The 14,049-nt window shown below is 51.5% G+C and overlaps 1 protein-coding gene across 1 annotated transcript in view; it reads left to right on the top strand.

Moving 5' to 3' along the window:
* Window positions 1–14,049, top strand: part of LOC115119609 (centrosomal protein of 170 kDa-like) — a 99,457-nt gene that overhangs the window by 61,789 nt on the left and 23,619 nt on the right. Inside the window, exon 9 of the mRNA XM_029648457.2 lies at window positions 13,323–13,912. Coding sequence (XP_029504317.1) covers window positions 13,323–13,912 — 590 coding nt within the window. The remainder of the gene's footprint in view (window positions 1–13,322; window positions 13,913–14,049) is intronic.

Raw genomic sequence — 14,049 nt, 5'->3', positions numbered from 1 at the left:
GGGCCATACCTGTCATTGTCCTCAGGCTGGTCATGTAACCTACTGTATGGCCCATACCTGTCAATGTCCTCAGGCTGGTCATGTAACCTACTGTATGGGCCATACCTGTCAATGTCCTCAGGCTGGTCATGTAACCTACTGTATGGGCCATACCTGTCAATGTCCTCAGGCTGGTCATGTAACCTACTGTATGGGCCATACCTGTCAATGTCCTCAGGCTGGTCATGTAACCTACTGTATGGGCCATACCTGTCAATGTCCTCAGGCTGGTCATGTAACCTACTGTATGGCCCATACCTGTCAATGTCCTCAGGCTGGTCATTGTAAATATAATTTGTTCTTAACTGACTTGCCTAGTTAAATAAAGGTAAAATATATAGATTTAAATATGGCCCATACCTGTCATTGTTCTCAGGCTTTTCATGTAATCTACTGTATGCTGTGTGTATTGGAGCAGGAGATCCTTGCTTAGCCTTGGTTCTGATCTTTCTGACATTAAATAATTACATCCACTTTTCTAATGCCTGTAGCTGCAGTCTCACTCCAAGCTGCAGTACAGCAGGCAGTCAGACAGGAGAGAAGGCAGGAAAGACCATGGCCTGTTTACTCCTCCTGTATGCAGTCAGACAGGAGAGAAGGCAGGAAAGACCATGGCCTGTTTACTCCTCCTGTATGCAGTCAGACAGGAGAGAAAGCAGGAAAGGCCATGGCCTGTTTACTCCTCCTGTAGGCAGTCAGACAGGAGAGAAGGCAGGATAGGCCATGGCCTGTTTACTCCTCCTGTAGGCAGTCAGACAGGAGAGAAGGCAGGAAAGACCATGGCCTGTTTACTCCTCCTGTAGGCAGTCAGACAGGAGAGAAGGCAGGATAGGCCATGGCGTGTTTACTCCTCCTGTAGGCAGTCAGACAGGAGAGAAGGCAGGATAGGCCATGGCCTGTTTACTCCTCCTGTAGGCAGTCAGACAGGAAAGAAGGCAGGATAGGCCATGGCCTGTTTACTCCTCCTGTATGCAGTCAGACAGGAGAGAAGGCAGGAACGGCCATGGCCTGTTTACTCCTCCTGTAGGCAGTCAGATAGGAGAGAAGGCAGGATAGGCCATGGCCTGTTTACTCCTCCTGTAGGCAGTCAAACAGGAGAGAAGGCAGGATAGGCCATGGCCTGTTTACTCCTCCTGTAGGCAGTCAGACAGGAGAGAAGGCAGGAAAGACCATGGCCTGTTTACTCCTCCTGTAGGCAGTCAGACAGGAGAGAAGGCAGGATAGGCCATGGCGTGTTTAGTCCTCCTGTAGGCAGTCAGACAGGAGAGAAGGCAGGATAGGCCATGGCGTGTTTACTCCTCCTGTAGGCAGTCAGATAGGAGAGAAGGCAGGATAGGCCATGGCCTGTTTACTCCTCCTGTAGGCAGTCAAACAGGAGAGAAGGCAGGATAGGCCATAGCCTGTTTTCTCCTCCTGTAGGCAGTCAGACAGGAGAGAAGGCAGGAAAGACCATGGCCTGTTTACTCCTCCTGTAGGCAGTCAGACATTACATTACATTTAAGTCATTTAGCAGACGCTCTTATCCAGAGCGACTTACAAATTGGTGCATTCACCTTATGACATCCAGTGGAACAGCCACTTTACAATAGTGCATCTAAATCTTTTAAGGGGGGGGTGAGAAGGATTACTTTATCCTATCCTAGGTATTCCTTAAAGAGGTGGGGTTTCAGGTGTCTCCGGAAGGTGGTGATTGACTCCGCTGTCCTGGCGTCGTGAGGGAGTTTGTTCCACCATTGGGGGGCCAGAGCAGCGAACAGTTTTGACTGGGCTGAGCGGGAACTGTACTTCCTCAGTGGTAGCGAGGCGAGCAGGCCAGAGGTGGATGAACGCAGTGCCCTTGTTTGGGTGTAGGGCCTGATCAGAGCCTGGAGGTACTGAGGTGCCGTTCCCCTCACAGCTCCGTAGGCAAGCACCATGGTCTTGTAGCGGATGCGAGCTTCAACTGGAAGCCAGTGGAGAGAGCGGAGGAGCGGGGTGACGTGAGAGAACTTGGGAAGGTTGAACACCAGACGGGCTGCGGCGTTCTGGATGAGTTGTAGGGGTTTAATGGCACAGGCAGGGAGCCCAGCCAACAGCGAGTTGCAGTAATCCAGGCGGGAGATGACAAGTGCCTGGATTAGGACCTGCGCCGCTTCCTGTGTGAGGCAGGGTCGTACTCTGCGGATATTGTAGAGCATGAACCTACAGGAACGGGCCACCGCCTTGATGTTAGTTGAGAACGACAGGGTGTTGTCCAGGATCACGCCAAGGTTCTTAGCGCTCTGGGAGGAGGACACAATGGAGTTGTCAACCGTGATGGCGAGATCATGGAACGGGCAGTCCTTCCCCGGGAGGAAGAGCAGCTCCGTCTTGCCGAGGTTCAGCTTGAGGTGGTGATCCGTCATCCACACTGATATGTCTGCCAGACATGCAGAGATGCGATTCGCCACCTGGTCATCAGAAGGGGGAAAGGAGAAGATTAATTGTGTGTCGTCTGCATAGCAATGATAGGAGAGACCATGTGAGGTTATGACAGAGCCAAGTGACTTGGTGTATAGCGAGAATAGGAGAGGGCCTAGAACAGAGCCCTGGGGGACACCAGTGGTGAGAGCGCGTGGTGAGGAGACAGATTCTCGCCACGCCACCTGGTAGGAGCGACCTGTCAGGTAGGACGCAATCAAGCGTGGGCCGCGCCGGAGATGCCCAACTCGGAGAGGGTGGAGAGGAGGATCTGATGGTTCACAGTATCGAAGGCAGCCGATAGGTCTAGAAGGATGAGAGCAGAGGAGAGAGAGTTAGCTTTAGCAGTGCGGAGCGCCTCCGTGATACAGAGAAGAGCAGTCTCAGTTGAATGACTAGTCTTGAAACCTGACTGGTTTGGATCAAGAAGGTCATTCTGAGAGAGATAGCGGGAGAGCTGGCCAAGGACGGCACGTTCAAGACTTTTGGAGAGAAAAGAAAGAAGGGATACTGGTCTGTAGTTGTTGACATCGGAGGGATCGAGTGTAGGTTTTTCAGAAGGGTGCAACTCTCGCTCTCTTGAAGACGGAAGGGACGTAGCCAGCGGTCAGGGATGAGTTGATGAGCGAGGTGAGGTAAGGGAGAAGGTCTCCGGAAATGGTCTGGAGAAGAGAGGAGGGGATAGGGTCAAGCGGGCAGGTTGTTGGGCGGCCGGCCGTCACAAGACGCGAGATTTCATCTGGAGAGAGGGGAGAAAGAGGTCAGAGCACAGGGTAGGGCAGTGTGAGCAGAACCAGCGGTGTCGTTTGACTTAGCAAACGAGGATCGGATGTCGTCGACCTTCTTTTCAAAATGGTTGACGAAGTCATCTGCAGAGAGGAGGAGGGGGGGAGGAGGATTCAGGAGGGAGGAGAAGGTGGCAAAGAGCTTCCTAGGGTTAGAGGCAGATGCTTGGAATTTAGAGTGGTAGAAAGTGGCTTTAGCAGCAGAGACAGAAGAGGAAAATGTAGAGAGGAGGGAGTGAAAGGATGCCAGGTCCGCAGGGAGGCGAGTTTTCCTCCATTTCCGCTCGGCTGCCCGGAGCCCTGTTCTGTGAGCTCGCAATGAGTCGTCGAGCCACGGAGCGGGATGGGAGGACCGAGCCGGCCTGGAGGATAGGGGACATAGAGAGTCAAAGGATGCAGAAAGGGAGGAGAGGAGGGTTGAGGAGGCAGAATCAGGAGATAGGTTGGAGAAGGTTTGAGCAGAGGGAAGAGATGATATGATGGAAGAGGAGAGAGTAGCGGGGGAGAGAGAGCGAAGGTTGGGACGGCGCGTTACCATCCGAGTAGGGGCAGTGTGGGAAGTGTTGGATGAGAGCGAGAGAGAAAAGGATACAAGGTGGTGGTCGGAGACTTGGAGGGGAGTTGCAATGAGGTTAGTGGAAGAACAGCATCTAGTAAAGATGAGGTCGAGCGTATTGCCTGCCTTGTGAGTAGGGGGAAGGTGAGAGGGTGAGGTCAAAAGAGGAGAGGAGTGGAAAGAAGGAGGCAGAGAGGAATGAGTCAAAGGTAGACGTGGGGAGGTTAAAGTCGCCCAGAACTGTGAGAGGTGAGCCGTCCTCGGGAAAGGAGCTTATCAAGGCATCAAGCTCATTGATGAACTCTCCGAGGGAACCTGGAGGGTGATAAATGATAAGGATGTTAAGCTTGAAAGGGCTGGTAACTGTGACAGCATGGAATTCAAAGGAGGCGATAGACAGATGGGTAAGGGGAGAAAGAGAGAATGACCACTTGGGAGAGATGAGGATCCCGGTGCCACCGCCCCGCTGACCAGAAGCTCTCGGGGTGTGCGAGAACACGTGGGCGGACGAAGAGAGAGCAGTAGGAGTAGCAGTGTTATCTGTGGTGATCCATGTTTCCGTCAGTGCCAAGAAGTCGAGGGACTGGAGGGAGGCATAGGCTGAGATGAACTCTGCCTTGTTGGCCGCAGCTACCGGAGACCTGGAACTCCACGTGGGTCGTGCGCGCTGGGACCACCAGATTAGGGTGGCCGCGGCCACGCGGTGTGGAGCGTTTGTATGGTCTGTGCAGAGAGGAGAGAACAGGGATAGACAGACACATAGTTGACAGGCTACAGAAGAGGCTACGCTAATGCAAAGGAGATTGGAATGACAAGTGGACTACACGTCTCGAATGTTCAGAAAGTTAAGCTTACGTAGCAAGAATCTTATTGACTAACATGATTAAAATGATACAGTACTGCTGAAGTAGGCTAGCTGGCAGTGGCTGCGTTGTTGACTTTGTAGGCTAGCTGGCAGTGGCTGCGTTGTTGACACTACACTAATCGAGTCGTTCCGTTGAGTGTAGTAGTTTCTACAGTGCTGCTATTCGGGGGCTAGCTGGCTAGCTAGCAGTGTTGATTACGTTACGTTGCGTTAAAAGAACGACAATAGCTGGCTAGCTAACCTAGAAAATCGCTCTAGACTACACAATTATCTTTGATACAAAGACGGCTATGTAGCTAGCTATGTAGCTAGCTACGATCAAACAAATCAAACCGTTGTACTGTAATGAGATGAAATGAAAATGTGATACTACCTGTGGAGCGAAGCGGAATCGACGACGGAGGTTGTTGAGTGCGGAAGTTCTATTCGGTAGAGCGTTGGCTAGCTGTTGGCTAGCTAGCAGTGTCTCCTACGTTGAGGACGACAAATAGCTGGCTAGCTAACCTCGGTAAATTAAGATAATCACTCTAAGACTACACACTCTAAACTACACAATTATCTTGGATACGAAGACAGCAAAGACAACTATGTAGCTAGCTAACACTACACTAATCAAGTCGTTCAGTTGAGTGTAATAGTTTCTACAGTGCTGCTATTCGGTAGATGGTGGACGTTTGCTAGCTGGCTAGCTGCTGGGCAGATAGCAGTGTAGACTACGTTAGGACGACGAAATACGATAATTACGCAATTATCTTTGATACAAAGACGGCTATGTAGCTAGCTAAGAAGAAATTGCTAAGATTAGACAAATCAAACCGTTGTACTATAATGAAATGTAATGAAATGTAATGAAAAGTTATACTACCTGCGGACCGAAGTGCGGACCGAAGTGCGGACCGAAGTGCGGGTGCAACCGCCCGCTCGCTCCTCCTGTAGGCAGTCAGACAGGAGAGAAGGCAGGAAAGACCATGGCCTGTTTACTCCTCCTGTAGGCAGTCAGACAGGAGAGAAGGCAGGAAAGACCATGGCCTGTTTACTCCTCCGGTAGGCAGTCAGACAGGAGAGAAGGCAGGAAAGACCATGGCCTGTTTACTCCTCCTGTAGGCAGTCAGACAGGAGAGAAGGCAGGAAAGACCATGGCCTGTTTACTCCTCCTGTAGGCAGTCAGATAGGAGAGAAGGCAGGAAAGACCATGGCCTGTTTACTCCTCCTGTAGGCAGTCAGATAGGAGAGAAGGCAGGAAAGACTATGGCCTGTTTACTCCTCCTGTATGCAGTCAGACAGGAGAGAAGGCAGGAAAGACCACGGCCTGTTTACTCCTCCTGTAGGCAGTCAGACAGGAGAGAAGGCAGGAAAGACCATGGCCTGTTTACTCCTCCTGTAGGCAGTCAGACAGGAGAGAAGGCAGGATAGGCCATGGCGTGTTTACTCCTCCTGTAGGCAGTCAGACAGGAGAGAAGGCAGGAAAGACCATGGCGTGTTTACTCCTCCTGTAGGCAGTCGGACAGGAGAGAAGGCAGGATAGGCCATGGCGTGTTTACTCCTCCTGTAGGCAGTCGGACAAGAGAGAAGGCAGGATAGGCCATGGCGTGTTTACTCCTCCTGTAGGCAGTCAGACAGGAGAGAAGGCAGGATAGGCCATGGCGTGTTTACTCCTCCTGTAGGCAGTCGGACAAGAGAGAAGGCAGGATAGGCCATGGCGTGTTTACTCCTCCTGTAGGCAGTCGGACAAGAGAGAAGGCAGGATAGGCCATGGCGTGTTTACTCCTCCTGTAGGCAGTCGGACAAGAGAGAAGGCAGGATAGGCCATGGCGTGTTTACTCCTCCTGTAGGCAGTCAGACAGGAGAGAAGGCAGGATAGGCCATGGCGTGTTTACTCCTCCTGTAGGCAGTCAGACAGGAGAGAAGGCAGGATAGGCCATGGCGTGTTTACTCCTCCTGTATGCAGTCAGACAGGAGAGAAGGCAGGAACGGCCATGGCCTGTTTACTCCTCCTGTAGGCAGTCAGATAGGAGAGAAGGCAGGATAGGCCATGGCCTGTTTACTCCTCCTGTAGGCAGTCAGACAGGAGATAAGGCAGGATAGGCCATGGCCTGTTTACTCCTCCTGTAGGCAGTCAGACAGGAGAGAAGGTAGGAAAGACCATGGCCTGTTTACTCCTCCTGTAGGCAGTCAGACAGGAGAGAAGGCAGGATAGGCCATGGCCTGTTTACTCCTCCTGTAGGCAGTCAGACAGGAGAGAAGGCAGGATAGGCCATGGCCTGTTTACTCCTCCTGTAGGCAGTCAGACAGGAGAGAAGGCAGGAAAGACCATGGCCTGTTTACTCCTCCTGTAGGCAGTCAGACAGGAGAGAAGGCAGGATAGGCCATGGCGTGTTTACTCCTCCTGTAGGCAGTCGGACAAGAGAGAAGGCAGGATAGGCCATGGTGTGTTTACTCCTCCTGTAGGCAGTCAGACAGGAGAGAAGGCAGGATAGGCCATGGCCTGTTTACTCCTCCTGTAGGCAGTCAGACAGGAGAGAAGGCAGGATAGGCCATGGCGTGTTTACTCCTCCTGTATGCAGTCAGACAGGAGAGAAGGCAGGATAGGCCATGGCGTGTTTACTCCTCCTGTAGGCAGTCAGACAGGAGAGAAGGCAGGATAGGCCATGGCGTGTTTTCTCCTCCTGTAGCCTGATCTGACTTTCATCCTGCTAGAAGGCTTTACACGCTACTCATCTGAATGGCTTACAGTATCTATCTGTATGATTCTTCTTCTCAAGGTGACTCTGCGCAGACAAAATTCACTGTGATGTCATATCATCTCCATGATGAAATGATGTAACTCTAAAGGTCCCTTATATTAAATATTGTCTGTTTATGTAATTGTATTAAGGTCCCCACCCTGAAGCAAATAAAGTCCAACCCTCCTTTGTACTGTATGTCAGTGACGGAGACACACCCCTTTGACTCTCTATGTACATCCTCCCACTCTGATTCTAATGATTCTTCATTCTTAAATCTCTCAGCCTTCCATTTACAGTAATACAAGAGAGACTAGGCATGGCTTTGTCAATGGCAGTCCGAATTGTCTTCTTCCTCAGGATTAGTCCCCAGCACTTCTAAATCCCCCAGCCATCTCCCAGCTCTGACACCCATTGACTGAGCTTAGCATGGATGGCACAGTAGGCCACCTGCCTTTCTGCCTGCCTCCCCCATTCTCCATTCTCCCTGCCTAAGGCACTCATTTTCTGCTGTACACCAAGGAGCCAAGCCACATCCATCCCATCTCCTTAATGATTCATCCACATAGTGCTTTAGTTGTTTCATATTTTAATTGGAGCCTTGCCACTATCTCTGTCTGCATCTTCATGACCATGTCTGGGCCTTTTGTGGGACGCTGTTTGACAGGACTCAATAGAGAGTGTGGGCTGGGCGCTAGCTACTCTTTGGAGCTGGCTAATTAAATGGCTGCTAATTTCTGGTGTACGATAGCTGTGCCTGGGGGTGGGATGCAGACAGAGTGGTATAAATGGAGATTTATGAAGCACATAGCACGTACAAAAGTGAAGTCAGAGGCTGAGCTGCTGAGTGCTACAGCGCATACTGTATTGGGGCGACAGGGTAGCCTAGGGTAGCCTAGAGCGTTGGACTAGTAACCCGAAAGGTTGCAAGTTCAAATCTCCGAGCTGACAAGGTACAAATCTGTCATTCTGCCCCTGAACAGGCAGGTAAGCCACTGTTCCATTGAAAATACGAATTTGTTCTTAACTCACTTGCCTAGTAAAATAAATAAATAAATACAATGTTTGGCTGCTGTACTTTGAGGCGTTTCTCCTGTACTTGATTTATGGGGTGTATTCTGAAGCTGTACCTTCCAGAGGCTATTGTGGGAGTCTAGCTGTGGGATCGAGGGGAGGAAGAAACAGGGGTCGGTGTTGTGGTTGGAGTTCTCATGCTGCAGGCGGTCAGGACTGTGAGCTTTGGAGGTGTGCATGTTTGTGTGAGGCTTGTTCAGTGGAGCTCAGTGCAGCAGGGACAGAGAGCTGTGTGTGAGGCTTGTTCAGTGGTGCTCAGTGCAGTCATCAGCCCAGGGACAGAGAGCTGTGTGTGAGGCATGTTCAGTGGTGCTCAGTGCAGTCATCAGCCCAGGGACAGAGAGCTGTGTGTGTGTGAGGCATGTTCAGTGGAGCTCAGTGCAGTCATCAGCCCAGGGACAGAGAGCTGTGTGTGAGGCATGTTCAGTGGTGCTCGGTGCAGTCATCAGCCCCAGGGACAGAGAGCTGTGTGTGAGGCTTGTTCAGTGGTGCTCAGTGCAGTCATCAGCCCAGGGACAGAGAGCTGTGTGTGTGTGAGGCGTGTTCAGTGGTGCTCAGTGCAGTCATCAGCCCAGGGACAGAGAGCTGTGTGTGAGGCATGTTCAGTGGAGCTCAGTGCAGTCATCAGCCCAGGGACAGAGAGCTGTGTGTGTGTGAGGCATGTTCAGTGGAGCTCAGTGCAGTCATCAGCCCCAGGGACAGAGAGCTGCGTGTGTGTGAGGCATGTTCAGTGGAGCTCAGTGCAGTCATCAGCCCAGGGACAGAGAGCTGTGTGTGAGGCGTGTTCAGTGGAGCTCAGTGCAGTCATCAGCCCAGGGACAGAGAGCTGTGTGTGTGTGAGCCATGTTCAGTGGAGCTCAGTGCAGTCATCAGCCCAGGGACAGAGAGCTGTGTGTGTGTGAGGCATGTTCAGTGGTGCTTAGTGCAGTCATCAGCCCAGGGCCAGAGAGCTGTGTGTGAGGCATGTTCAGTGGAGCTCAGTGCAGTCATCAGCCCCAGGGACAGAGAGCTGTGTGTGTGTGAGGCATGTTCAGTGGTGCTCAGTGCAGTCATAAGCCCAGGGACAGAGAGCTGTGTGTGAGGCATGTTCAGTGGAGCTCAGTGCAGTCATCAGCCCAGGGACAGAGAGCTGTGTGTGAGGCATGTTCAGTGGAGCTCAGTGCAGTCATCAGCCCAGGGACAGAGAGCTGTGTGTGTGAGGCATGTTCAGTGGAGCTCAGTGCAGTCATCAGCCCAGGGACAGAGAGCTGTGTGTGTGAGGATAGCTCATTAGTGCTCAGTGCAGTCATCAGCCCAGGGACAGAGAGCTGTGTGTGAGGCATGCTCAGTGGTGCTCAGTGCTGTCATCAGCCCCAGGGACAGAGAGCTGTGTGTGAGGCTTGCTCAGTGGTGCTCAGTGCAGTCATCAGCCCAGGGACAGAGAGCTGTGTGTGTGTGAGGCGTGCTCAGTGGTGCTCAGTGCAGTTATCAGCCCAGGGACAGAGAGCTGTGTGTGTGTGAGGCGTGCTCAGTGGTGCTCAGTGCAGTCATCAGCCCAGGGACAGAGAGTTGTGTGTGAGGCTTGCTCAGTGGTGCTCAGTGCAGTCATCAGCCCAGGGACAGAGAGCTGTGTGTGTGTGAGGCGTGCTCAGTGGTGCTCAGTGCAGTTATCAGCCCAGGGACAGAGAGCTGTGTGTGTGTGAGGCGTGCTCAGTGGTGCTCAGTGCAGTCATCAGCCCCAGGGACAGAGAGCTGTGTGTGTGTGAGGCGTGCTCAGTGGTGCTCAGTGCAGTCATCAGACCCAGGGACAGAGAGCTGTGTGTGTGTGAGGCGTGCTCAGTGGTGCTCAGTGCAGTCATCAGCCCCAGGGACAGAGAGCTGTGTGTGTGAGGCGTGCTCAGTGGTGCAGTGCTCAGCCCCAGGGACAGAGAGCTGTGTGTGTGTGTGGGCGTGCTCAGTGGCTCAGTGCAGTCATCAGCCCCAGGGACAGAGAGCTGTGTGTGTGTGAGGCGTGCTCAGTGGTGCTCAGTGCAGTCATCAGCCCCAGGGACAGAGAGCTGTGTGTGTGTGAGGTGTGCTCAGTGGTGCTCAGTGCAGTCATCAGCCCCAGGGACAGAGAGCTGTGTGTGAGGCGTGCTCAGTGGTGCTCAGTGCAGTCATCAGCCCCAGGGACAGAGAGTTGTGTGTGTGTGAGGCGTGCTCAGTGGTGCTCAGTGCAGTCATCAGCCCCAGGGACAGAGAGCTGTGTGTGTGTGAGGCGTGCTCAGTGGTGCTCAGTGCAGTCATCAGCCCCAGGGACAGAGAGCTGTGTGTGTGTGAGGCGTGCTCAGTGGTGCTCAGTGCAGTCATCAGCTCCAGGGACAGAGAGCTGTGTGTGTGTGAGGCGTGCTCAGTGGTGCTCAGTGCAGTCATCAGCCCCAGGGACAGAGAGCTGTGTGTGTGTGAGGCATGTTCAGTGGTGCTCAGTGCAGTCATCAGCCCCAGGGACAGAGAGCTGTGTGTGTGTGAGGCGTGCTCAGTGGTGCTCAGTGCAGTCATCAGCCCCAGGGACAGAGAGCTGTGTGTGTGTGAGGTGTGCTCAGTGGTGCTCAGTGCAGTCATCAGCCCCAGTCATGTGTGCGGACGGGAAAGCAAGACGAGCGTGAAGCTGCTGAGTGTTTATATTCATGTTCTCAGGTGGGTCTCAGAAATACAATGGATGGACAAGGGGCTGCAGAGGGTTAACTTTGTTGTTTGTGACGTAAATGAACAGGTTAACAGGTTAATCTGTTACGTTTTGGTGGTTTTAGTCTCTGTTAACCTGTAGAAGGTTAACAATATGTTATGTTGTGAATGTTGTGTGTTTTAAAACTGTGTGATGGAGATTTGACATTTGTCTGTGTGTTAGTGTTTGCGCTGCTGTGCTGTGGACTATGGTTAATTGTTGTTTTGTTTCCTGTTCACCTTCCAATATTTTATATTATAGTTCACTTTGTTTCTTGTCAGAAAATTGTATATAGTATGTATAAGCTGGAAGTAGAAGCCTAAGTATTGTTGTCCATTAGTTTACTACAATTAGGGGAGGGGTGGTAGGGTTAGGGGAAAACAATAAAGAAATATAGTGCATTCAGAGAGTATTCAAATCCTTTGACTTTTTCCACATTTTGTTACGTTACAGCCTTATTGTGAAATGAATAAACATAAATCATCAATCTACACACAATACCCCATAATAATGAAGCCAAAACAGGTTTTTAGAAATATTTCCTATTAAAAATAAAAACAGAAATACCATATTTACTTACGTATTCAGACCCCTTGCTCTGAGACTCAAAATTTAGCTCAGGTGCATCCTGTTTCCATTGATCAAATCAAATTTATTTATATAGCCCTTCGTACATCAGCTGATATCTCAAAGTGCTGTACAGAAACCCAGCCTAAAACCCCAAACAGCAAGCAATGCAGGTGTAGATCATTGACCAAGCCATGAAGTCTTGTCCATAGAGCTCCGAGACAGGAATGTGTCAAGGCACAGATCTGGGGAAGTGTACCAAAACATTGAAGGTCCCCAAGAACACAGTGGCCTCCATCATTCTTCAATAGAAGAAGTTTGGAACCATCAAGACTCTTCCTAGAGCTGGCCGCACAGCCAAACTGAGTAATCGGAGGAGAAGGGCCTTGGTCAGGGAGGTGACCAAGAACCCGATGGTTCCTTTGTGGACATGGTAGAACCTTCCAGAAGAACAACCATCTATGCAACACTCCACCAATCAGGCCTTTATGGTAGAGTGGCCAGATGGAAGCCACTCCTCAGTAAAAGGCATATAACAGCAAGGTTCTCTGGTCTGATGAAACCAAGATTGAACATCTGGAGGAAACCAGGCATCATCCCTACGATGAAGCATGCTGGTGGCAGCATCATGCTGTGGGGATGAACGGAGGGAAAGATGAATGGAGCAAAGTACAGAGGAATCCTGCTCCAGAATGCTCAGGACCTCAGACTGGTGCGAAGGTTCACCTTCCAACAGGACAGCAACCCTGAGCACATAGCCAAGACAACGCAGGGGTGGCTTCGGGACAAGTCTCTATATGTCCTTGAGTCGCACAGCTAGAGCCCCGACTTGAACCCGTAATCTCTGCCAAAGATGATTCAACAAAGTATTGTGTAAAGGGTCTGAATACTTATATACATTTTATATTTCAGTTTTTAAAAATACTGTTTTTTCTTTGTCATTATGGGGTATTTTGTGTGGATTGATGAGTTAACTACGTTGATTGTCTCTGTACTGTGTTGTAGGGTTAACTGTGTTGATTGTCTCTATACTGTGTAGTAGAGTTAACTGTGTTGATTGTCTCTGTACTGTATAGTACAGTTAACTGTGTTGATTGTTTCTGTACTGTGTAGTAGATTTAACTGTTTTGTTTTTGCTTGATGTGTGCTGTGTGTGATGAGGTGGAGTGGAGGAGATGCAGTCTGACTCATGTGGGGCCGGCGGTGTCTAGTCACTCAGAGACACGCAGCATTGTGAGGCTCCTAACAGATAGTTTGTCTGCTGCTGCATGAAAGGCCTCTGTTTCCAGAGTGGCCTGGTAATATTCTGTCTCTGAACCCACCACTGTCACGTCTGACTGCATGCTACTTCCTGAGCCCCCGCTTTCCCTCCCTCTTCCCTTCCTGCTCCAGTTCCACCCTCCAACCCCCTCCCCTCTCCCCCTCTGCCCACAGAGAGGCAGGGCTAGTAGTACTGTGGCTGGGTGAAGTCTGGAGACATTAGATTCCATCATAGAGGACTATGTCCTTTCTCTAGGTCATGATTAGCAGTTGAAAGGTCAGAGGTTAGATGTTATGGGTCTGTGCTCTCCTCCTGTCTTGCTTCTCCCAGGCAGCAAGCATGAGGACGGTACCCAGAGTGACTCTGAGAACGGGATTGGCCTGCGCTTCGGCAGCCGGAGGCTGGCTCTGGAGGAGAGGCTGAGGTCGGCGCAGGGAGGACAGGGAGGTCAGTGGGGTCGGACTACCGGCAACAGGACTACCTTCATGATCGAATTCTACAACGATGACAACCCCCGCAAGCGACGCTCCTACTCCTTCTCCCAGACTGCACCGCTACTTGGGGGTGCGGCCAGGGAGGCTCTTTGCCCCACCCCCCCCTCCCACTCTAAGGCCCCTTCCACCATGACCACAGACTTCAGTAAGGCCCCGTTATCAGCGGCCCTGATAGCGGGAGCCCCCACTGCCGCCCGAGTTCTGATGAAGCAGAGGTCTGAGGACCAGAGCATAGGGAGGAGCTCGGTCAGTACAGGCCACCAGACCACTGAGCCCAGCCCCAGTGAGGAGGGTCTGAGGACCCCTCGGTCTCAGGGGGACAGGGACAGGGAGCAGGAGGACGACCAGAGTGATAAGGGAACCTACACCATCGAGTTGGAGAACCGCAACCCTGAGGAGGAGGAGGCCAGGCGCATGATAGACAAGGTATGGTCAGCTTTCTGATGTATATTCACACTCCACTCAAGGATATATCATTGTGGGTTGGGTTGCTGTGAAAATCCTAAGGAAAACAAATGTCATTTTATTTTTATATTATCTGAATTGCATGTAGGAAAGTTGAC

Source organism: Oncorhynchus nerka, linkage group LG28 (assembly GCF_034236695.1).
Source record: "Oncorhynchus nerka isolate Pitt River linkage group LG28, Oner_Uvic_2.0, whole genome shotgun sequence".
Classification (NCBI taxonomy): Eukaryota; Metazoa; Chordata; class Actinopteri; order Salmoniformes; family Salmonidae; genus Oncorhynchus; species Oncorhynchus nerka.
This window is presented reverse-complemented; position numbering and strand designations above follow the sequence as displayed.